Here is a 26,224-nt window from a genome sequence, read left to right as displayed (position 1 = left end):
ATCTGGGATCAGAAGTCCCACCTTTAACCCCTGACCTTTGCCACTGGAACTTCATCCCCTTCCCCCCAGAAGTATTCCCTTTGGGAGGTAGGTGGAGGGTGTGGGGTTGCCATCTGAACCAGAAAAAAACCAAATCATATACTAAAAGTAAAACATTTACTGCAGCATATTTTAAGTTTATTACAAGAAATATTTTTGTTATGATTTGTGTTTGTAGTGTACATAGAGGTGACTGCATAATAGGTCAAAAATAAAGCCTTAATCTTATATTTTGTATGTGGGGGAGTGTGCAGGGTGCGGTTGGGGTGAGTGTGCGTGTGTACGCTGGGGTGTGGGGGGGAGAGTTGTGAGGGGGTGTGGCTGTGTGTATGGGGGCCATAGGAGATGTTGTGGGATGTGTGTATATGTGGTGGGTTGGGGGGGTAGGGCATGGGTGTGTGGGGTTTGTGGGGTGTAAGAGAGGGTGGGGGAGATGTTGGGAGCCTCTCTCCCTCCTCCATGGCACCTAGCTCCTGCTGCCAGTGGTAGCAGCAGCGGACAGGGGTCCTCAGGGCACTGTCGTGCCCAGTGACAGGCAGCTCCAGCCAGAGCTGCATATGGTGACAAGGAGAACAACCTGCCTGGCTTGCCATGCACATGTAGCTTCCAGCACTCACACATCATTGGGGGAAGTCCTGCATGCTGTAGCCAGCTGCCACCATGGAAGAAAGGGGCAGGGCTCCCCACCACTTCTGGCGGAGTCCTGGTGCAGGACTGCATGTAGTGGGGAAAGCAGCCAGCTCCATCACACAGGGCTTCCCCCAGTGGTGCATGACTGCCAGGAGTTACATGTGTGCTGTGGGGAGCCCCGTACAGTAAGGGTGGGCTGGGTGGGCTGGGAAGGCTGTGCTCCTTGTCCCTTTGTGCAGCTCTGGATGGAGCTGTGTGCCACCAACCGGCAGTGCCAGAAGTGCCCCAACCAGTAGTGGCGGCAGCAGCCCTACTTGGAAGATGCATGCTGGCTGAGCTGGGCCCTTCTGTGCACCAGGATGGGAGTGTGGCACATGGGCTGATTCAGTTATAATTAATGGATGAGCACCTGGGGGCTAGATGGAATTGTCTGGTGGGATGGATCCAACCCATAGGCTGTGTTTTGCCTGCCCCTGGTGTAGACACAAGATGTTTACTGTGCAGTTAATTAGTCACCTGCGCAGTAAACATTTCATATGGGCGCATTTACACGAGACACTACGTTACCGTAGTGACATGCTATGTTGCCCTAGTGTATCACTACGGTGACACAGTGTTGGGCACAAACTGTGATGCTGACAATGCATCACTATAGCAACAAGCTACCTCATGATAGTGTGATGGTATGGTGACGTAGCTGCTAAAAATAATCATGCACTGGCCAGGATGGCGCAGTAATGGCTGTTACTGCCCCGTCATTTAGTACTTCCTAAAGCAAGAACTAAATGATGGCGCAGTAACAACTGTGCCATTGGGGGGCACATGTAGATGCACCCAGTGTGCAGATTCTATCTCCCCCATCTGGGCATTTGCAAAGATTGCAGCTTTTGATGAAGTGCTGTGCTGTTTGTGGGACACCAAGACGGTCATCATGTGATGTGTAATTTTGAAGCATCCCTATCCAGATCTCAGTCTTTTCAGCTTTACTCACACTTCTCTGTCAAGGTTGTACCCAACGGGGGACTCATTTGTGTTGGTATAATACGCTGGAGATGTTATCACAGTAGCATCCCAACAGCAACTGCCAACTTTGCTGGGGCCTGCTTTTATGCCACGGCCCTACAGCTCAGCCCCAATCAGAGATATCTTGATTTCCTCTGCAGTCACCTGCAGGCTGCCACTCATTCTGCTCCAGCTCTCAAAGTGGCAGGCACCTGCTCCAGCCCTTAATGCACACTGCCACAGTTACCTTTACGCATACATAGTGCATGACCTACACCCTGAAGTAGGCAATTAAACCTGAATTGGCTCTTTGTATTTACGATATTTTCTGTCTGACCTCTGAGAAATGAAATCAAACTGTGCCTCAATAATTTATACTAAAATAGGAATGAAAAATAGATCTGGCTGCCAAACATATATTCATAAAAACTGTCCAAAACTGGTGTAGTGCCCCAAAGCTGTATCTTTTTATTTGTTACTTTTGTTTTAAATCATAGGTGGCCAACCTACATACCAGAAGTAGTAGAGCCAGCCTCTGTGTGTGGCACATGGCAGATAAGTGAGGGTACAGGCAGCACACTGGCAGATAGGGCAGGAAGCAGAAAGCAGGGCAGCAGGTTGTGCAGGGAGCACAGGGCAAGAAGCAGATCAGGCATGGGGAAGGGATCAGAGTGGCACCCATCTGTAATATCATCAACATTTGGGAAATGTTTAAGTGTACCATTATTTAATTAAGTGTACCATTATTTAATATAGTCCTCAAGGTACTCCTTCAATGGCTTTTATGAAGCCTGCAACTGTATTCCTTTCCCAACACAATGAGCTTCAATCAGCATCCAAGCTCCTGTCCCACACAGCCAACGCACCGACTGAGGATCTGGGCCACTGAGCTTGACAGAGAAGAACCTGTCATTACAATCCTAAGTGCTGATCTGCCTCCAACAGCAGGCTGTGGCTGTTAGTGAGATGGGGAGAGGGAGGTTCCTCAGCTGTCTGTGAGCACTGATCCCCGCATTTCCTTAGTGGTTGCTGTTTTTACAAGGAGAGATTTGCCATCTTTTGGAGTATGCAGGCCACGCCTTTCTGCCTCTGCGTCAGATATGCATTCCAGCCTATCAGCATCTGCTTCAGCTGCTTTACATGTACATCTGCACAGTTCCATGCATTACCACACGGGAAAGACAGCCTAAGCCTTCTGATCTTCAAAGCCAGGCTGGTAGGCAGTCACCGACTTCCTCAGACCTTCTCAGACATGGAACAGCAGCACAAGATATTGTCTGAAAGAGCTTGGCTGGAACGTTATCCCTCAGAAATTGAGGCTCCAGGGAACTTTCATATTGGTGTTGGCAATATTTGATCAGCAGATTTGGGGAGAAAGTCATGAGAACTGTATTTCATATAAAAACACATTCGAGTTACACAGAAAATTTAGGCACTGTGTAAATTAAAGCTGCTTCAGAGACTTATAATATATACCAAATAGAATACTATTTTCCAGCAGTTTCTTACAATGACAGTGACTATTGTAGCAGTTGTTTTCAAAGAGTTTGACAATTGCTGATAAATTTCAAACTTTTTTAAACTAGTCCCCTGATGAACACTGAAAAGCATATTTCATAGGCACTGTTTTAAAAATTGTTTCACCATCAATTCTATCATTCAGTTTTGCTTCTTGACTGTCATATAAATTACCTCTGATTATGATCAATTACCTGAGTAGTTCATTTTTGTTATCTGTGGAGCCAGCATTATGGAATTAGAAATCATCCTATAGACACTGTAAATGGAGAGCTTTCCTTGGTTTTATTTGACTATTTTTATACTACTAAAATATGACAGAAAATCTGGTTGACAGATGACTTATTTCTTTTGTTTTACTGGGAAATATGTTTTCGATTGGAGATGTTTCCAATACATGCAGCCACTAGTCATAGCAGTGTTTTCTATAGAAACTTGATGATACCTGTCATCTATTGCAGTAGCTGTTTGTGTCAATGGCCAACATTTCCACATCCTTTTGGTCTAATTCACCTGCTACAGAATAAGCTATCGTTCCATTTGTCCAAATTTGCTGCTTGGTATTAGCATCTTTGACAAGTGACCTCAAGTGTGTTCTTTTGATTTTCTTTGCTAGTCTTGCAAAGCATAGTAGTATTGAACTGAATATCATAGAAAATCCACAGAGAAGGAATGATGCAGTGTAGCTGCCAGTTGTATCCACCAGCCAACCTATTGGAAAACAAACAATCTTTATTAGAGTACACCAGGAATCTGATAGTTTACAAACCCTTCTTCAACATCAGTACTGTAGTTTTTTCAATATGATTCACTTATAATCCTACATATCTGCTACACTGGATATACATTTTCCTGGGTGCATACATCTACAGGAGACGAAGACAAATACAGACAACCCCTGCTTAATATCACTTAGTGATATTTTAGTATAACACTCATTTTAAATTGATACCGAATAGTGCTCAGCGAGTTTTGTTATAACGCTTGTGGTCGCCATCTTGGGTCATTAAAAACAATTGTGGTTGCCATCTTGGGTTGTCAAATAGTTTCAGTTTCGCTTAAGGCTTGTTTCACTTAACACTTAGTTTTTCAGGAACAAATTAAGAGCACTAAGCAAGGGCTGCCTGTACTTTACACGAGAGATAGTCAACCTGTGGCATGCATGCCACAAGTGTCACAGGAAGACTCTGCTGAGAATACAGCAGACTGTTAGACTATGTTTTAGAATATGTTATATCTATGCTATGGTTATGCTTATGCTAAGCTGCTATTTTAAACATACTTCCATTTTGTAGAAAAAGAAGCAATCGGGGCAGGGGTGAATGTGTGCTGTGGGTGTATGATTGAAAGTTGGATGATTGTAACAGGTATTACACAGACCACTATGAAATATTTAAAGTAAACAGAGATAACCATCAGAATGAAGTGGTCTGAGAATGTGGAGATGATACGAATAAGAACTGAAAAACAGACTGGAATGTAAAAACAATATCTAACCAATAAGAGAGTCCAAAAGATAAGCTCAAATGAAAAATTGAGTGGTGATTGGTAAAGGAGTCTCCAGGCATCGATCGAAGCCTGCCCCATAAAGATAAAAGGGCAGTGAAGGCCAAGCCCAGATGAACATCTTAACCAGCAACACCAGCCTAACCGCACTTTGAGAGAATTGCAACCGGTACCCCTCTCGACTGAACGTCACCTTGAAGAAGCCTGCAACTGGCCACTGCAGTGTAACTCCAAGTTCCATGGACAGGAGACGTAATGAGAATGGTGTTAATGGAGTATATGATATGAATGAGTATGAGTTAAACTTATATAAACTGCTAAGTTTGCCTCAGTTATCCATATGTTATGCAACGAACCTTGGTTTTCCGAACCTGTGTGTTGGTCATTTATCCAACAAGACCAGGGAGGGGACAGGCAGCACAGCAGCAGATAGGGCAAGAAGTAGAAAACAGAGCAGCAGATTGGACAGGGAGCACATAACAGGAAGTGGAAAGTAAAGCCACAGAACAGGCAGGAAGCACAGGACAAGAAGCAGGCAGCAGGGGAAGGGATCAGACTGTCCCTCAGGGAGGGTGTGGAGCTAATTTGTGGCATGCCTACCAAAAAGATTGACTCAACTCTTTTCACAATAATTTCAGTATTATTAGCTCAACTTAAGTGCTTTTGTTCAGAAGATAAATTCATCACAATTCATCGCATTCAGGCCCCCGCTCCGGCGAGAGAGACACGGGCAGAAGTCCACTGCACCCCTGTGAGCCCAGAACCCCCCAAGAGGACCTCAGGACTCCCGATGAGCCCCAACCTACCCGGAGGTAAGCAGAGGTCCCTGTGGGAGGGACATAGCCCAGCTGCAGGACAGCTGAATGGAGCCGAGGAAGGTCACTCCCCCTGCCCCGCTCCTACTTCACCCAGCCCCCGAGGGAACCAAGTGACCGGAGCCCTTTGAACAGGACACACAAACAGGCGTGCTTCTGGGCCTGGTGCATGAGTTTAGTGTGGGAGTTTGTGCAGGAGGGTGAACGGAAGAGCCTGAGGCCCTGCCAGTGAGCCCTAAGGAAGGTAGTCACAGCAGTAGCTGGATGGACTACTGTGGCACAGTGCAGATGGACACACGCTGCACCCCGAGGGTCCCCTCAGAGTCTGAGGCCTCCCCCTTTGGCACCTCAGAGGTCTCCACCCAGACGAAACCCATGGTTCTGGTCTCGACACAGATGGTGCCTGTGGCTCTTGGCTGTAGGGGCTGCCTGGCATGTTTCCAGGCACATGGGACTGGGAGCATGGCCACCTTCCTTTGTGAGGTTTCCTCCACTTGGGAGTTTCTGGGGCACCAGATAGAGGAGCTCCAGGCCGCAGTTCAGAGACTGTGTGCCATCAGGGATGGTGAGCAGGAGATAGACTCCTACTGCCAGGCCCTTCATACCCTGGAGGTGGAGAGTAGACCAAGGTCAACTTCCAGGACAAAGGAGGACTCGAGAATCTCCCATACCGTCCAGCCAGGGGGTTGGACCAAGGTGGTCAACGGCTCCAAGGCGTGCTGCACCAGGGTCCGCTCCCCTCTGGAGCTTTGCAAGAAGTACGAACCTTTTGCAGCCCAAGTTGAGTCTGCAGAGCTGCCAGCTCCTGCAGGCAATGCAGGCTCAGCCACAGCTACCATCCCTGCTCTCCCTAAGGCTAGTCATAGAGTGGTCATCATGGGAGACTTCCTCCTGAGGGGGACTGAGGATGTGATCTGCTGCCCCTTAGCCTGGGAGGTCTGCTGCTTCCCGGGAGCCCGTATCCAGAACATAGCCAAGAGGATCCCAAAACTCATCTTGCCCACTGACCACTACCCTATGCTCCTTATCCATGTGGGCACAAATGCCATGGCTCAGAGCAATCCCAGCTGGGTCATGAGATACTACAGGGCTTTGGGAGCAGGGCTTAAGGGGTTGGGGACACTGGTGGTGTTTTCCTCGATCCTCACATTTTCAGGCTATGAGCTGAGGAGGGAGAGGAGGATCGAGGTAGTTAACCAAAGACTGCAGCACTGGTGTCATTGTGAAGCCTTTGGCTTACATGATCACAGTTCTCACTTTGGTGAGAGAGGCAGTGGTCTGCTGGGAAGAGATAGCCTCTACCTCACTGCACTGGGGAGGAGGCTCTTTTCAGCCAGACTGGATGACCTGCTCAACTGGCCTTTAAACTAAGCCCACCAGGGGATGGGGGGACTACCGCCACAGCAAGCCCACTGGGCAACTTTTGCAAATCCAGCAACCTAAGACACTCAAGGGAACCAACCTCTACCCCAGCCCTGCAATGATGCATAGCAAAGACAAGGGCCTCCAATGGAACACTTATGTGCCTGTACACCAATGCCAGGAGCTTGGGGAATAAACAGGAAGAACCAGTCCTCCTGCTAAACAAGAATGGCTATGATTTTATAGGAGACCTGGTAGGATTCCACCTATGACTGGGCCACAAGTATAGATGTATATTTCGTACAGGAGAGACTGTGTAGACAAAGGGGGCGTGCGGGGGGGAGCTCTCTATGCCAAGGAAAGCTACACATCCCTGCAAGCCAACACTGGCACCCAGGGTGGACAACTGGAGACTCTCTGGGTTAAAATCCATAGTGAACATGGCACAAGGGACACAATAGTGGGAGTCTACTACAGACCTCCTAGCCAGGATCAAGAGCTTGACCATAAATTAGCCAAGGAACTGCATGCTCCTGGTGCATGGTTGTCATGGGATACTTCAGCTACCCAGACATCTCGTGGGAAGAGCACTCGGCCAAATAGGAATGGTTGCAAAGCTTCCTCATTTACATGGATGAGCTCTATCTGACTCAAGAAGTCTATGGACCAATGAGAGACAAAGTGCTGCTCGACCTGGTACTGGCAATGGGGGATGACTTAATCAGTGACCTAACAATTGAAGGGAAGCTGGGAGATAGTGACCATGAGCTGATCACTTTCACCATCCGCCGTAAAGCTGGCAAGTCAGTCAGCAATACAGAAGTCCTCGACTTCAGGAAAGCTGACTTTGACAAGCTCAGAAAGCTTGTTGGTAAGGCCCTAAGGGACCACAGTCTGAAGGGGAGGGGAATTCAGAATGAGTGGTTGCTCCTCAAGGGAGAAATCCTGGAAGCACAAGCAATGTCTATCCCATCTTGGAGGAAAGGCAGCAAAAGGGCACAGCAGTCCCCTTGGCTCTGCAGGGAACTTGTGGACCTCGTGCATCTAAAAAGAAGAACCTATAAAGGATGGAAGACTGGATCCACCTTGAAGGAGGAGCATTCTGCACTGGTCCGGACCTGTAGGGAGCAAACCAGGAAAGCCAAGGCTGCGACTAAACTCCAACTGGCTACATGTATCAAAGACAATAAAAAGTCCTTTTCTCAATATGTGGGGAGCCAGAGAGAAAGCAAGGGTAATAGCCAACACCCAGGAAAAAGCCAACTTGCTTAATGGGTATTTTCCGTCAGTTTTTCACTAACCCCAAGGGACGGCCCTGCTCAATACGGTATGGGACGGCCAGGGGGAGGGAGAAATGTTACCCTTCATCAATGCAAACCATGTGAAAGAACACCTTGAGACACTGGACACCTTCAAGTCATCTGGCCCTGACAATTTACACTCCAGGGTACTTAAGGCAAGCATCATAACTGGCAAGCATTATAGCTCAGCCACTGGCATGGATCTTCAAGAACTCATGGCACTCAGGCGAAGTGCCCAAAGACTGGAAGAAGGCCAATGTGGTGCCTATCTTCAAGAAAGGGAGGAAAGTAGATCCGGCAAACTACAGGCCCATCAGCCTGACCTCTATTCTGGAGAAGATCTTGGAAAAAAATTATCAAAGAGATCATTCTTGACAAATTGGCTGATGGCAACATCCTGAGGGATAGCCAGCACAGGTTTGTTGCAGGTAGGTCTTGCCTGACCAATCTCATCTCCTTCTATGACCGGGTGACATATCACCTGGACAAGGGAGAAGAGATTGACGTCATATATCTTGACTTAAAAAAAAACCTTCCATTTGGTATCCCATGATCATTTCATAGAAAAATTGGCCAACTGCAGCCTCGGCTACATTACAGTCCAATGGCTGGGGAACTGACTCTAAGGTCAGACCCAGAGAGTGGTAGTCAATGTAAGTAAATCATCGTGGTGTGCCGTGACCAGTGGGGTCCCCCAAAGTTCTGGCCTTGGGCCTATACTCTTTAACATCTTTATTAATGTTCTGGACATTGGTGTCAGAAGCAGACTGGCCAAGTTCGCCGATGACACCAAACTTTGGGGTAAAGTATCCAAACCTGAGGACAAGATGGTGATCCAGGCCAACTGTGACAGGCTCAGAAAATTGGCAGACAAAAACCTGATGGCATTCAACACTGAAAAATGCAAGGTACTCCACCTTGGGAAGAAAAATCCACAGCATGTTTATAGGCTCGGCAGTGCTACGCTGGTTAGCCCCACGGCCGAAAGAGACTTGGGGATCATGATTGACCAGAAGATAAATATGAACCACCAATGCAATGTTGCAGCTGGTAAAGCGAGTAAAACTCTGACTTGCACCCACAGATGCTTCTCAAGCAAATCCCAGGTTTTCATCCTCCCACTGTACTTTGCCTTGGTGAGGCCGCAGCTGGAGTACTGCATCCAATTTTGGGCTCCACAATTCAAGAAGAATGTGAAGAAGCTTGAGAGAGTCCAGAGGAGACCTGCATGATCAAAGGGCAGGAGAACAGGCCTTATGATGAGAGGCTAAGAGCTATGGGACTCTTCAGCCTGGAAAAGCACAAGCTCAGAGAGGACCGGGTGGCTGCCTATAAGTACATAAGGGGTGTACATCAGAATCTGGGGGAACACATGTTCACCAGAGCGCCCCAAGGGGTGACAAGGTCAAATGGTCACAAACTCCTCCAAAACCGTTTCAGTCTGGACATAAGGAAGAACTTCTTTACTATCCGAGCCCCCAAGACTTGGACCAGACTGCCGCCAGAGGTGGTGCAAGCATCTACTCTGGACTCCTTTAAGAGACATTTGGATGCTTATCTTGCTGGGATCCTTTGAACCCAGCTGACTTCTTGCCCCTTGGGCAGGGGGCTGGACTCGATGATCTCCTGAGGTCCCTTCCAGCCCTAATGTCTATGAAATCTATGAAACAAATGGACACTGTAGTCTTCCCTGAAAAGAGAGATTAGTCTACCCCCGGAATAAGCAGGACACTATTGCCCTAGTCACTACTTTTTATTTCAAGCTAGTTAATTAAATAAAACAGTCAGGAGAGTCCAGCTATTAGTGAGGAAGGAAGTTTAAGAACTAGAATAGAATAGTGCAACCCCCACTAAAGCATACAAATGGCAACCCCCCAGCTTAATCCCAAACACATTTCTGAAAAGGACAGGCAAAGCTCTCTGCTCCCTTAAAGCCTATTAAAGAACCTCCTTTGATTAAAACTTAAAGGGTTATTGAATTTCACAACAGATGATCTTTCCCCCACTTTTAATTCTAATGCTGCAGTACAAGAAACAATAAAACAACAGTGCACAGCACAGTTTCATTTATACCCTGGATTTTCAGTTTGTTTTTATTGTTCAGAATTCAACTTATTAAAATAGGTTTTATATGGGACCAAGGGTGCATAGGCTAGGTGTTGGCTTTCTGATCAAGAGTGAATTTCATCTGAATTCAAGCGCTAATTTGTTTGCTTTCCTTTCTCTTACCTGTTAGTCAAAACTAAGGCTCTGCATTTTAAAGAGAATTAAAAAGGAAACCACAATCAAGTTCATGGAGACCTTTTTCCTCACCAACACAATGCAGATACTCAAGAGAGATTATTTTGATCACTCACAAGGGAAGACAATACCAAATATGGAAAACATCACAAATATATGCAAACTGAAAAACAAAGCTACCTACAGGTTTCCTATATTTTCTTTTGGCACTGTAACCCCATAACCAACATTCATGGGGAAGGTTCCCCCAGATCCTGATGAGCATCCCTGATAAACTTATAGGTGGCCATCAGATCACCCCTGAGCCTGCGCTTTTCCAGGCTGAATAGCCCCATTGCTCTCAGCCTCTCATCATAAGGTCTGTTTTCCTGACCTCTGATCATGCGCGTGGCTCTCTTCTGCACCCTCTCAAGCTTCTCCACATCCTTTTTGAATTGCGGAGCCCAAAACTGGACATAGTACTCCAGCTGCGGCCTCACCAAGGCCGAGTACAGAGGGAAACTGACGTCTTGGGATCTGCTTGAGAAGCATCTACGGATGCAAGCCAGTGTTTTGCTCGCTTTACTAGCTTCAGCATCACACTGAAGGCTCATGTTCATCTTGTGGTCAACCATGACCCCCAAGTCCCTTTCATCTGTAGTGCTAACCAATGTAGCACTACCAAGCCTATAAGCATGGTGCAGGTTTTTCCTCCCAAAATGGAGAACCTTGCATTTTTCAGTGTTGAACACCATCAGGTTCTCATCCGCCCATTCCATGAGTCTGTCCAGATCCATCTGGATCACCCTCCTAGCCTCAGGTTTGGATGCTTTACCCCAGAGTTTGGTGTCATCGGCAAACTTGGCCAGTCCACTTCTGACACCAATGTCCACATCATTGATGAAGATGTTAAACAGTATAGGCCCTAGGACAGAGCCTTGTGGGACCCCACTGGTCACAGCACACCAAGACAATTGACTACCATCAACCACCACCCTCTGGGTCCTACCACGGAGCCAGTTCCCCAGCCAATGGATCGTGGTGATGTCAAGGCCGCAGTTAGCCAGTTTAGCCAAGAGGTAATCATGGGATACCAGATCGAAGGATTTTTTGAAGTCAAGGTATACTACGTCAATCTCTTCCCTGTTGTTCAGGTGATAAGTCACCTGGTTATAAAAGGAAATGAGATTGGTCAAGCAAGACCTACCTGCAACAAACGCATGCTGGGTATCCCTCAGGATATTGCCTTCAGCTAGTCTGTTAAGGATGGCCTCCTTGATAATCTTTTCCAAGACTTTCCCCAGGATAGAGGTCAGGCTGATAGGCCTGTAGTTTGCTGGATCTATTTTCCTCCCTTTCTTGAAGATAGGCATGACATTGGCCCTCTTGCAATCATCAGGCACTTCAGCAGAGTGCCAAGAACTCTCAAAGATCCATGCCGGGGCTGAGCTATGATGCTATAGATTGACTTGGTGAAGGCAGAGCAGGTGCTCTAGCCAACAGCATACAAGGAACAATGTGCCAACCACGGGTGACTGGTGCCACCTTGGGGGGCGCGGGGCACGTGCCCCCCCCGCTCCCCTCCCCGTGACCAGTCAATGACTGGCAGGGGCCAGGTCTCCAACTGGGCGGGAGGGCAGGATCCTCCTGCGGCCAATCTCATCAACCGGGAAGTGGCCACACTGTTCCTGGAAGCAGCTGCAGTGCTACGTTCGGCACCCCCACTCCCCAGCCAGTGCTTGCAGGGGGGGTACCGGCACTCCTACCTGCCCTCCCTGCCCATCCCCTAAGCAGGGAGTGTGGCTGGTCAAGGGGTACACCTGCACTCTCACCTGCACGTGCACCCACTACGCATCGCCACTGGTGCCAACATTACCTCCAGCCATAAGCGGATTCAGGATTTTGCAAAAGCGGCTGCACCCTCTGCTTCCAGCCTCCCACTCTAACTTCCCCAGGGTAGGCAGACCACACCACAGGAGAAATAGTCAGGGACCTTTTAAAGTCCTCAATGCAGGTAAGTATTCCACTCTACCTTTCCCTCCTTGCTTAAGAGGCACATCCCCTCCCCCCCACCCAATCCCCTCCTCTCCCATTCCCCACTCCACTACCTACTGCTTTCTTTACTGTCCCAGAGATGAGAGGAGCTCCTGCCCTGCTCCAGCTGAGCTGCATGGAGGCTAGGCTCCTTTCAGGACAGTGGTAGCAACAGTAGGTGGGTTCCCCTTCTCCCACAACACCTGCTCTTGGATCAGCACCCAAGAGGACCAGGTATGGAGCAGGAATCTCCCTGCCTGCTGTAACTGCGGTGTCACTGTTCCAGGTTGAGCCCACCCCTGTGCAACTCAGCTGGAGCAGGACAGGAGTTCCCCTCATCCCAGGACAGTGGGGACAGCAGCAGGCAAAGGAAGGGAAAGGGGAATGGGATAGAAGGGGATGGGGAGTGAAGGGGACATGGCTCTGAGCATGGAAGGGAAGGAAGAGGGGCAATTCTTACCTTCTTCAGGGACTGAACGGAGTCTCTGACTCTTATTCCTGCTGCATAGTCAGAAAAGGAGTTGTGGCTGCTCCACTGCACCCCTCTGGATCTGCCCCTGCATCCAGCCAACACAGACTTTCCAGTATGAAAGACCAGGTATTTACTTACAGCTGGGTTGACTGAGGGCAGTCTTTGGCATGAGTCCAGAATGAAATTCAAACTCATGCATCTGGACCCACAGCAAGATAGTGCCACTGCTACACCTCTGCTGTGGAGAGCCACTGGGTGGAAAAGGTGTAATGTTAGGAAGTCATCACTCCATGCAACTCCTCCTTTCCTGCTCCATCCCTCCAGCAAAAGACTTCAGTAGGGGAGAACTAAAAGTGCTGGGGTGAGGAGGGATGACCTCTGCATAGATGCCCTAACTCTGTAAGATTCACATCAGGATTTTCTGACTTGTCCTGCTTTGGATTTTCACCTCTGAATAGGTATTTCCATAAATGGGGATAGTTTGGCTGTGTGTAAGTTGGAGAAAGGCAAAATTCTCCACAATTCTATTTTTTAAATTATGTTTTTCATTAATATTGCGATTTCGGTGACATGATGAACAAAGCCGACACAAGAAGAAACCTCTCTATTTTGAGCAGCTCTTACCTAAATATTCAAGGGCTCTGCTTTTGTCAGCAGGAAAATCTAGAGTAACAGCATAAACAGAATTCCAGAGGTGTCTGTGAACTGACCTGCAATGGGTGGACTCAGGAGGTATGGTACTGCATGAAGAAAATACACCACTCCTAGGGCTGATGATAAGGAAGGAGTTCCAACCACATCTGCTGTCACAACAGGAATCAGTGTTACATAGGCTCCATCAAAATACCCAAAGGTAAATGAGAAAGGCACAAGGAGAGGGAAGCTTTGGAGAACAGGTAGGAAGAGACAACAGAGGCCATCCATTCCCACAGCAAAGAGGTAGCAAATATGTCGATACTTCTTCAGACACCTGTGGATTTTAAAACAGGAAGCATAAAGCAATCTTACACACTTTCTCTTTGTTTCCATATATTTCTAGATTGATTACCTTACTCTTTACAAATAATACAGGATTTTGTTGTCTTATAATTTTTTTGTTTTAACCCACCCCCTGCTTCTTCTATACTGCTAAATTTTAATGCCTAGCTTAGCATGCAAAGGTCTCTATCTAGCCACGGAGCAAATAACCTGAACCACATGAGCGCAAACTAACTTCCTGTTCCTTGCTCCTAATTTTGGAGCATGCTGGTAAAAGGAAAGTAGGTTAGTATCTGGCCACATTCAGCTACTTGGTTTCTACACTTTTATCTTTATATGTTGAAGAAAAGGTTCTCAATATCTTGGAAAATAAGACAAAATACCTACTTCTCTCTTTAGTGGTGTAAATCAGGAAAGATTCAATTGAGGTGAAAGTGGGTTAAATAAGAGGGAACAGAAGCCTACAGTTCACAGCAACTCAAATATCATACATATAAAATAAACATGACAATCAAATTGGCTTTTAGACTTAGATTCCCACCTTCAAGTGATCTTCTGCACCAATGTTATAAATACTGCATAGGTATTTAGAACGAGCTAAAACAGCATGGCTAAACACTCAAAAGTCAGGCAGTGCAAACATTTGGGTTTGCATAACCTTAACTCTGTCCTTTTGTGCATATGCAGTAAAGTGCAGGGCCAAATTGTTGGCTCTGTTCCATTGCTTTTGGGATAGTAGTACAGAGGAACCAGGCTATTATCCTCTCATGATTGGACATACAGGGCAATGCTAATTTACATTATATTTATGGCATTGACCATGGAATATTTTTCCATGGTGAACCCAGTTCTGGACTCATGATCCCACTTCCAGTCTCAGTCCAACCACTATAATTCAATTTCTGTGATACTAACAACACTAGACATATACGGTTGGGATTCTTGGGTTGGTAACTGCTGCCACAGACCATGATAACTTTTCATTCAAATTTAAAAATATAATTAAAATCTGAGTTAACCTACAGATGGAATCAATGGTAAGTGATAAGCATTTCTAAAAAATGAATGACAGCAATCAACAGAAAAGAAATGCAAGTTGTTTCCAATATCATCAATATAGAAGTTAATATGCATCACACCATCTGCAAACTGATGTCTGTCATTACCTTCTGTCTGTTAGCCATCCAAAGGTGATATTGCCAATGATGTCAATGACACCAAGTATAGACATAAGGAAAGCAGCCTCCTGATGACTTACACCAACACTCAGAGCATACGGCACTAGGTAGACAAAGAGAGGGCTACAACCATATGCCATAAACAAAACAGATACTGCTAGCACCATGAAGTCTGGCATCAGCAAAAAGCTGTACTCCTGCCATGAGCAGTGACATAGACATTCATGGGACCATTCTTTCATTAAAGGTGAACACATGGATATCTGCTTTAAGTCTTGCTTCTGTGCTTTGGAGACATATTCCTGTTTAAGCAATTCAGAAGGGTTTTCATGATCCTCCTTAAGAGTAATAGGCCGCATTAAAGCACCACAGACACAGAGGTTTAAAACAAAACCTCCCAGGATTAGTAATGCTCCACGCCAGGAAAACTGTTCAATTAAGAGCTGGACCACAGGAGCCAGAATGAAGGTACCGATGCCACTCCCTGACATGGCTATCCCATAAGCCAGTGCTTTCCTTTTGTTGAAATATTTGCCCACCATTGCTATGGCTGGAGAATAACAGAGTGCAAATCCAAGCCCTAGAAAAGAAGCAGATTGCATATTATTTAATACTGAAATATGTAATAGAATACATTACAGTTAACCAAATAACCTACTTCCATCAGCACTAATGAATGGGAGGGCCCTTGCTTACCGCAATTTTACAGGTCAGGAATAAGTGAAAGTGGTAACACCAAATTAAGCAAATGCAGTTGAACCTCAATAATACGTTTCATGCAGAGGCCTGGTGAGGATTGGTGAGCTTTTTGTTTTAGTAAGTGCTCAGGCTATAAAAAGAACGTCAGCAATTATATGTGGTCTAGCTTTTTATCAAGGCAAGACAGTTAAAAAATGAAGACATGCCCCCCCCCAAAACCTCTAGGGACCATGGCATCATGCACACTGTTCTGAAAACCATTGCTCACTGTGGTCTGGTCAATTACAAACACAAATATCTATTTCCTGGGCAGATCTGTTTAATTGCAGATCTCTGAAGAAAAATTTAGGGGGGTTCCCTGTCTTGTGAATTGTATGACATGCCACTTTCTTTAACCAGGCAAACAAAGTATATTTTTTAACTGGTTGGAGTATTAGATGAACACCTTGCTGGGGTTGTTTGACCCCAGTACTCTTTCCTGCCATGGCAGGGGGTCGGACTAGATGATCTGTTCAGGTCCCTTCCAACCCTAGAAACTATGAAACTATGAAACTATAAATCCCCTTGAGAAGCCCTCAATCCTATTATTTTGATTTAGATTATGATTGTGATGATTTTCAAATTCACGTCAATAAATGTTTTCTTTAAAAGAAAGAGAAAAAAAAGAAAAAGAAAAAAGAAACAGCATCTCTTGGAGAAAAAATTGATTATAGAATTTCAAGGAGAGAGAACTATCAGATGAAAGTTTGCATTAGTACAGTGTTTCAGCACAGATTTCTGAATCAAAATGTATTCCAGCCTGGGATTTTAGAACAAATTTCATCTTCATATAAAAATAGTCCTCCTTCCCAATGGGTGTGTCTACTCATGTGCATTTACTGTGCAGTAACTAAAATTACTGTGCAATATGGGCATGTGTCTACATATGGTGATTTATGCCGACTTGAGCATAAAGTTGATACTTGCATCATGCTGGTATCAAATTTATACCTGATTAGTTACTGCACAGTAATGCACATGTAGACAATTTAACCAAGTAACACTAGCACAGTAACACTGTGTATGGACTGACTTGGGATTAATTTTAGTCCCAAATCAGTTCACACACAGTGTTAATGCATGTGTAGATGCCAGCCTATTCCCACTTACTGGAGAGTAAATTTAAGTTGGCATAAATGCACATGTAGACACACCCAATGTCTATACAGCAGAAAGAGCCAATGTGGGAGATACTCATATTCAACTGTAACAGGCTACCAGTATTAGCTGTCAGTGCTTTATTCTTGCCAACATTAACCTGCTATGCATTAAACCTACTAGGTGGAATGGATTACACTGACACAGGAAGGCAAATTCTCTGTTACCTCACTCAGATATAACAGAGAGGTAGTATAACTAGGATGTGGACAGTAGTCTTGAGCTAGGACCATACAAGGAGCCACACCTGAGTGGGAGACTTGAACTAAATTTTATCTTATTTTACTGATCATATCTTTGTCAATTAAGCCAAATCCAAGTAATGGATGGGAATTTAATCCTGTTCAGTGTATTGACTTTGTTTTAGAACACGAAAAATCCCTAAACGTAAAACAATGTAACATTAATATAATATAATAAAATTATCCAGGTCACAGAGACCTCAGAATTAAAGGTCTGTGAAATGTGTTCATGGTCAACCAAGGAAAAGGATATACACTGCATTTGATCCCTTTAGAAGTGCAAACATTTTATGAATCTGAAAAGACCTTCATTTATATATTACTAAATAATGAAAGAAGCAATGAAGAAAATTAGTCCACTATTATCAGGCATCTGTCTTTTGGCCCTCCACTAGTGGATTATATATATTCTCCTTTCTGGGTATATTCATTATGAGGAAAGGCTGAAAGAATGAGGGTTATTTAATCTGGAGAAGAAAAGATGAAGAAGTCTTCAAATTCCTGAAAGACAATCATAGAGAGGATAGAGATGATTATTCCCTGTGGCCACATGGTACAGGACTAAGAGCAATGGACTCAAGCTGAAGCAAAGGAAATTTATGTTGGATATTAGGGCTGTGCAAAGCTTTGGTTGCTAATTCAGCTGCCGAATCTCTGAATCCAAATTTCATAGATTTCATAGACATCAGGGCTGGAAGGGACTTCAGGAGATCATCGCGTCCAGCCCCCTGCCCAAAGGGCAGGAAGTCAGCTGGGGTCATAGGATCCCAGCGAGATAAGCATCCAATTTACTCTTGAAGGTGTTCAATGTAGGTTCAATCAGGAGACCCATTAATCTCTCCAAATTTAATCAGAAGTCTCCAAAATGATTTGGAGGGATTCAACAATTCAGGCATAGACACAGCCTTATATGTACATACCTCAAGGTACCAGGAGCAGCTCGTAAATGCTGAGATGGTGGGGCAGATGGAGCATCCCACGGGAGCATGGGGGTCCCACCCAAGTGCTTGGCAGTGGACTCAGAAGTGGACCAGAAGTACCTCCCCCCCCTTCCAGCTTGGTGACTGGTGCCTCCTGGGACTGGGTGGCACCTGAGTTCCCCCCCTGGCTGATCACTAAGCCTGGAGGGTGTGGGGCAGGGGTGGGGGGTGTCTCCTGCACACTCAGAAATGAACCTGGAAGTGAACTGGAAGTACTTCTGGTCCACTTCCAGGTCCACCGCTGAGCATGTGGGCTTCCCCCCTCCCCAGCCCCTCATGCTCCTGTGGGATGCTCTATCTGCCCCACCATCTCAGCATTCATGAACCACACCCTGTACCTCGAGGTATTTAGAAAAAACATATAAAACTGTCTATGGCTGAATCACTGATTCTCTGAATCAGAATCCAATCTTCAGATTCAGCTGAATTGAATCTGAACAGTGATCTGAATCAGCAAATCAAATCACTGTCCCCCGAATTGGACCAAATCCAAATGCGAATCAAATACTGCCTACTTTGCACACCCCTATTGGATATGAGGAAGAAATCTCTGACCATAAGGGTGGTCAAATATTGGAACAGGCTACAAAGAGAAGTCGTGGACACTCAATCTCTTGACATTTTCAAGAGATGGTTAGAGAGATATCTGGCTTGGATGGTTTAGTCAGGGATGATCCTGCCTTGAGCAGGGGGCTAGACTACATGATCTCATGAGATCCCTTCTGGCTCTACTTTCCTATGATCCTATGATCACTTTGGTAAGTCTCACAACTTTTACTGGCTCTGAGTTTGGATATATGCTACTGTTGGTCTTGACTCCCCTCTGGGTTACACATTTGCTTGCTGTGTCAGCATAAGCAACCATTTACTGTGGGTTCATATCTTCATTACTCCCTGCAGACTAAATTCACTACCTGAGGCATGGACTATCTGCAACTTAATTCAGAATACTTTATGGCTTCTCTTCCTCAGTATTTATAATAGTTCTCAAAGCGGTTCTCAGGAAGCTTCAATGGCATTTGGATGGTATGTGATATAGAGCTTTGGGTAACAAGGGACTTTATTTGTTATGAACACATTTGGCAAAGATTAACACTGTAATGCAGGAGCAACACATATGCAAGGATTTTTTTTCTTAGCAAATAAGTTGTTGGCAGCATATGAAGTATAGTAATTCTACTAACGTGTTACTAAACAGCAGGAGACCAAGAACAAGTCTTATATCACCATGGCTACCATGTCAATTTTAATGAGTCAAGAATCTCAGTATAACCAGTGACACCTTTAATTTTCTTTTGGATACAAGCAACTATGGAAAACAGGAAAGACCAAGGATAGTTTCAATGCAATGACTAAACACAAAGGGACGAGGTATTATGGCAAAGCAATCAACAGAGATTTTTTTGCTTTTAAGCCGAATGTAGGACAGGGAAAAAATAAGATGTGCTATGATGAGCAATACAGCGATTATTTCACACATCTTAAAGGCCTCTCTGGCCTTTTATTTTATTTTTAATTATTTGATTTAAATAAAGGAAATCTATGTAAGGCCTTAGATGGGTTGGTAAGATATTAATATTAGAGAGAAAAACTAGCAGCCTGCCATCTAGAAAAAACTCCTTTCCGCCTTCTCAGAAGTTTACTCTCTGCCCTCTTCAAGCTGATGTTACATTGCTCTGTGCCTGCAAGATCACCAGAGTAGAACTATTTCAGGCAAGCTTGGGAAGCAGATTCCAGAATCCTGGAGCCCTCACAGGGAATGCTCAGGCAGCCATCCCCTCTCTTTTATAATGAGGAAGATCCACCTTGAACATCTCTGCTGACTGCATCTGTGGCAATATGAAGATATTTCTTTGGAAGTTTGAATTGCTCTGACAATTCTGGGTTGCTTTGTTGGTTGGAATATACCACATCAATCCCTCCTCCTACCTGTAAGAACTCCTAGTGACAGGTAGAGGTGCTCCAGGCTTGTGGCAAATGAACTCAGGATTAGTCCTGTCGATGCAAGCATTCCTCCCAGCATGATGCCCACTTGACAGGACACACGATTACTGATAAAACTTCCAAGTGGGGCTTTAAGAAATGATGAATGAAGTTAGTTGATAGCACCTCATCACATGTACCACACTACCATGAAAATGAAAGTTTAGGAAAAGAAATAACCACCAAAACCAAAGAGAAGAAAATACTGATCTGCTTCCACAGCTAATTAGAGTAACATTTCACTATCACATACATCACTAAGGTATTTGTGATCAACCTAAAAACCCTTGCAAAAATTATTATATTCTGTTTTCTATGAAACCAGGTAGAGATGAAGATTAGTATAGCTTTTTAATGACCATTTTTATAGGCCAATGGCATCTCTCAATTAATGAGGACAGGAGGAGACAATGGATATATCTAGATAAGGAGCATCATCACTACTGCAATAAATCTGCCACTGTTGGAATTTACACTGAAGCGCTGTTTGGATATGTCCCTTTCACCTTCTCACTGAGGGTCTCAGATCTTATATGATGTGGTAAAGCTCTCTCTGTCTCCTTCTGGAGATTAGATAGAGGCTCATCTCACTTCTATGAAGAAATCATTTCTCATCCTACCGACTTTCACAGAATTCTGAATGATAAACTTATAATCAAATCACATGTAATCTGGTTGATGCAGAATGGTTGCCGCCACTTACTTCTAAGATGTCTGGCTATTTTTTAGGCCCCACTCTTGAAAAGTTGGTAAACTTTTCCGCCCATGTACCTCATGCTATAGGATTGGGGCCTAAATTTGCAGTCCTATGAAATACATTCTTGAGAAATTCTTGAAAACAAAATGTGTGTTCAAAGAGTAAGCCAGGAAATATTTTTAAAAGAATGAAAAAGGACATTTACCCAAATAAGTGTTATGGATGTGACTAACTAAAAGAACAAAGAAACAGCCCAACTCTAAAATGTAACTCAAGCAAAACAAGTGTAATGTAACATCAGGCATATGTAACATCAGGCAAAACAAGTGGTAGTTTAGTTGCTTTCAAACCAAGATTTATCTCTTAGTCTTTATCACACATTTCTTAAAGAAACATCACTTGACAACAAAATGGTTTGCTTCTTTTCACTATCACACAAAGATATTTAAAGAGATTCCCTTCTTGCCAACCACACTGTGGGAATCAGCTATACCATTTGTTTCAAAAGGCCAGGCTAGCCTGGACAAAGGCCATTAACATGATTAGAAGCCCCAAATCAGAATATTTCCCAACTAGTTCCAGTGACTTATGAATATGCTGTCAGGTGTCCCACTCGAGAACACACCAATCTATTATTCTTCGAGGGCAATACACACCACAGAGCATTGTAGCACAGTCTGCGATGGAATGGATCCATGCTGTTCGGGCATAATCCTGAGCAAAGTAGGTTTGGAATTCCACAAAAAATATTGAGATGCATCTAGGAAAAAAAACATGAATATTGATGTGTTAAGAACACAATTAATGCATTACAGAAAACAAGTTGTTTCTATTCAAGGATAACAGAAACCTGTTTTTGGCTCCTTTCCAATTCTCCTGGAAGTGAATGGAAAGATAACCACTGGCTTCCAAAGGAGTTGGGTCAGGTCTTTAAACACCTGCAAAGAGGAGTTTGAAAAAAGAATCTGTGTGGATACGCTGAAAACCTGGAAAATGAAAATGTGCAAAACTTGGATAATTAGTACAGCGGTTCATACAGTGAGTTTACCACTGTCTGACTGAACCAGAGAAGAACCCTGTTTTTTGTACCAATGACTGAGTCAGAGGATGGTCTTCAAATCTAATCCTAATAGTGGGATTACACAGAATTAGATTAATTTAGATCACATTAATCTAATGCAGATAGATTAGTTTAATCCAAAGAAATATGATGGAAACATTAATGGCATTTTTTTTTTACTTTATCTGATATTTGTATCGTACAGAGCTGAATAATCACAGAAGATGCAAAGGTAGTGGAAACCAAAAAAAAATATTCAATAAACAAGGAATCTAAATATCATAAGGGCCAACAGGTCTGTGCCAACTTTTTAAAACTGTTTATTAAAATGCCCATGAAGGAAATTATCTGGCTTTGTTCAACAAGTATCATTACTATGCATAGGAAGAAACTAGAGATTGTTTTGTGCCATTCTAGTTTCAGGCTGATAACAGGATACAACTTTGGTAAATTCTCTACAGTAATCTTTAAAATTGCAATAAATATTTCTTTTTACAGTCATGACCAATCCTTAAAAGGGATGAACAATCTTTTCTTCTCAATTTTAATCCACCATATACTATTATGCTATCTTTCTGCCCTTGTTTCTTCCTCCTTTATATATAGGTTCAAAACCAAAGGCCAGCTGTTTAAAATCTGGCCAGTAAAACAGAAAGCAGTTTTCTCCCTCCTGTCTTGTCTATGTTTATGATATAAACATTTTCTAGGTATAACTAGACTCTTATCAGTATTATTTATTTTGCAGTACCTAAGAATGGTAGTGGTAGGTGCTGCAAACAGACAAATGACAATCCCTACATCAAGATTCTTAGCAAATACAATTTCTATGATATTTACTCATAAATAAAGTTAAGTGTGCACTTCAGCTCCTAAGGACCTGATCTTTCAATGAGTCTTTTTGTGAACAGACCTTGCATCCCACTGAAATCATCAGGCAAAACTGCAATAAAACATATAAACATACTTCTTCCATGAATCTATAACATATAAATGCTGTGTGTATGTTCCATATTTCTGTGTCATGAGTAAATAAAGTTGGCTTTTAGTTAGCTTTTCAGTAGGGTGACCATAATAATTTTAGGAAAATCCAGGACAGACGAAGGAAATCCAGGACAGCAGGGGGGTAGACAAGGGCATGTACACACATGCAGATGCACACACACCATGCGTGGTGTATACCTCCTCGTGGGGACGTATACACTAGGGCTGTGCAAGGCTTCAGATCACGCTTTGAATCTGGGGCTTCTTTGGACGCTTTGGCGTCCGAAGCAGCATGCCCGGAGCAAAGCGCGGGCTCAGTTAAGATGTCCTAAGTGGTTCAGAGGTTCTGAAGCGCTTCAGAAATGTTTTGGATGCTTTGGACACTGAAAGAGAAAGTTAGAAGAGGGAGGGGGAGCAGAGGAGAAGACTGACACATGTAGGTGGCCATTGAGAAGGATTTCTCTCTGGCTGCCTTTCCAGTGACAGCATCCAAGGGGAGGGACCTAGAAACAGCATAAAAACCTGTTTGGACGCCTGCTGTGCCTTTTCCTAGCTTGTTCCCTCTCAGGAACTGCATGAGAAAGGAAGGAACCCTCAGACTCAAGCATTTCAGCTTGCTTGCTTTACTCAGTAGTTGAACTTGCCTGCTTCTTTTTGTTGTTAGAAAGGATTGGGTAGGATTTAGCTTATCTTAGCCTAACTATTCAATTACTATTACTATTCAATTCATTTATTTGATTTTATATTTGTTTTTTGTTTTTTTTAAACAAAAGAATTAACACACGCAGAGAGACCTTTTGCAGCACAGGAAAGATCAATATGAAGTGTGCTGGAAAGGCAGGTGCCAGGTCTTCTGGCAGGGGAGGGAGAGGGGGTAGGGAGACAGCTACAGCTGCAAGCCCCCCATCCCCCAAACACTGATATATTTTCTTTCTAAGCAGCCATGACATCAGTGCTGCCAGTGGAAGCAAGGAGATGGAAGCAGTGTCTGCACCTGATGTCCCTGCACCTGCACCACCCCCCCTCAGTCCAGAAGTAGGCACCAGCAGTGGAATCACTGTCTCCACTCCAATTTCATCTCTCAGCATGAGCCTCCCACTGCCGGAGGAGGAGGTGGAGCTGGAGCTGGAACCAGGGATGCTGAGCATGCTGGCTCAAGCAATTCTGGCAACTGAGGGGGAATCAGAGTTTGTGCTCCACTCCCCCCAAATTTCCCTTAGTCCCTGGTCTCCTCTGGAAAGAAGCACCTCGGAGGAGACTGAGGTTGTGGAGACAAGTGGCTCAGCTGAGGCACCTCCTCCTGCTGTTCAGCCTCAGCCTGCTGAGGAGTGGGATAAGGCAGGATCCTCATCCTCAGCCCAGAAGCAGGAAGGTAGTGGAGTGTGGGAGCATTTTGAGCTGGTAGTTGATCTCAGGTTTGCCATCTGCCAGCACTGCAAAAAGCACATGAGCTGTGGCAAGGATGTGAGACCTAAAGCTGGCATTAGTGAAAATGGAAATGGAGGTGTCAGGGGGTGAGGGACAGGCTGGGGTGGGAGCTGGGGTGAAAGGGGGAAGTAACAGTGCAGGTAAAAGTGCAGAGGTGCCTGGGGTGTCAGATGTCCGGCAGGTCGCAGTGTGCCAGAACTCCACTGTGTATATTGAGTCCATGAGTTTCTGTACCTACTACCTAGGAGGCTCATGAAGTGCAGTTCATAGGCCCAGCTCTGAAAAGTGGTTTGCATTGTAATTTGTTCCCTCTCAGGATCAGGCCTGAGAGACTGCAGGCAGAGTGGTTTTTTGGTTAGGAATGTGCCCCCACAGGTACATGGATTTTGTTGTCTTTGATAGATTCCGGTGTGCCGTTTGTGGGGGTACTGGAGATAGTTGGCAGGTTTTCTGTTTTAAGCTGTAGGAAGTTGGCTTCAGTTCTGGTGATGAGGTTAGGTGCTTGTCTGAATGTATAAACCACTTTTTGGAGGTAAGCAGGGCCTGTGGAGGGAGGGGGTTAAACCCTAGAGAATGGGAGGAGGCGGTTGAGTGGGAGCTGGGCCCGGTCTCGCCCCGCCCAGGCCCTTACTTCACCCAGCCCCCCAAGGAGCCACATGAGCACGCTGCCCAAACAGGAGCGCTTGTCTGCTGATGCGTGAGTTAGCATGGAGTTCATGCAGGAGGGTGCGCAGAAGGGGCCTGAAGCCCTGCCTGCGAGCCCCCTAGGGTAGGCAGACTCAGGCCCAGCCCACCTACCAGGGGCATGCTGCAGATGGGCACTCACCACACCCCTTGGGTCCCCTCAAGGTCTGTGCCCCCTGCCCCCGGCACCTCAGAGACAGCTATGCAGACGGAGCCCATGGTTCCGGGCTCCACACAGACGGAGCCCCTGGCTCTTGGCTGCAGGGGCTATCTGTCCCTTTTTCAGGCTCTGGGGCCCGGGAGCATGGCCACCTCCCCTTGTGGGGTCTGCTCCCTTTTGGGGTCTCTGGCATGCCAGCTGGAGGAGCTCCAGGCCACAGTCCAGAGTCTGCATGCCATCAGGGACTGTGAGCAGGAGATAGACTCCTACTGCCAGGCCTTTCTCCCCCGGGAGCTGGAGGGTAGACCACGATCTCCCTCCAGGACAAGGGAGGACTCCAGGACTTCCCATTCTGTCCAGTCAGGGGGATGGACCAAGGTAGTCAAGGGCCACCAAGGCCCCTGCCCCGCCAGAGTTTAGCAACAGGTACAAACCTCTTGCAGCCCCAGCAGAGCCTGCTGAGTTGCCAGCTCCCACAGGCAACACGGGCTCAACTTCAGCTACCGCCCCCACTCTTCCCAAGACAAAATGTAAAGTGTTTGTTGTGGGAGACTCCATCTTGAGGGGGACTGAGGGGGTAATCTGCCATCCTGACCCCTTAGCCCAGAAAGTCTGCTGCTTCCCAAGGACCCGCATCCGAGACATTGCGGAGAAGATCCATAAGCTCCTCCAGCCCACAGACCACTATCCCATGCTCCTTATTCATGTGGGCACCAATGACACGACTCAGAGTGCTCCCAGCTGGGTCATGAGGTGCTACAGGGATTTGGAAGCAGGGCTAAGGGGTCTGCGGGCACAGGTGGTGTACTCTTCAATCCTTCCAGTCTCAGGGTATGGGCTGAGGAGGGCGAGGAGGATCCAGGTAGTTAACCAAAGACTGCGGCGCTGGAATCATTGGGAAGGCTTTTGCTTCCATGACCACAGCCTACTCTTTGGTGAGAGAAGCAGCAAGCTGCTGGGAAGAGATGGCTTCCACCTCTCTCCACTGGGGAGGAGGCTCTTCTCAGCCAGACTGGCTGACCTGCTCCACCGGGCTTTAAACTAAGCCCACTGGGGGA

At 45.5% G+C, this 26,224-nt stretch overlaps 1 protein-coding gene across 3 annotated transcripts in view; it reads right to left on the bottom strand.

Moving 5' to 3' along the window:
- Positions 1–2,116: 2,116 nt before the first annotated feature.
- SLC16A12 (solute carrier family 16 member 12) overlaps positions 2,117–26,224 on the bottom strand; it is a 30,322-nt gene continuing 6,214 nt past the window's right edge. Inside the window, exons 1-6 of one of the 3 annotated variants that reach the window (XM_019555724.1) lie at positions 21,704–21,836; positions 21,510–21,613; positions 20,103–20,246; positions 15,044–15,635; positions 13,610–13,869; positions 2,117–3,900 (exon numbers count right to left, since the gene is read on the bottom strand). In XM_019555724.1, coding sequence (XP_019411269.1) covers positions 3,638–3,900; positions 13,610–13,869; positions 15,044–15,635; positions 20,103–20,246; positions 21,510–21,519 — 1,269 coding nt within the window. In that variant the 5' untranslated portion in view covers positions 21,520–21,613; positions 21,704–21,836 and the 3' untranslated portion in view covers positions 2,117–3,637. Of the gene's footprint in view, positions 3,901–13,609; positions 13,870–15,043; positions 15,636–20,102; positions 20,247–21,509; positions 21,614–21,703; positions 21,837–26,224 lie in introns of those variants that run through there. The other 2 variants (XM_019555722.1, XM_019555723.1) reach the window with 2 other exon arrangements.

Source organism: Crocodylus porosus, unplaced genomic scaffold (genome assembly GCF_001723895.1).
Source record: "Crocodylus porosus isolate Cpor-Errol unplaced genomic scaffold, CroPor_comp1, whole genome shotgun sequence".
Lineage (NCBI taxonomy): Eukaryota > Metazoa > Chordata > Crocodylia > Crocodylidae > Crocodylus > Crocodylus porosus.
The sequence above is the reverse complement of the archived record's forward strand: the minus strand, read 5'-3'. Positions and strand labels throughout refer to the sequence as shown.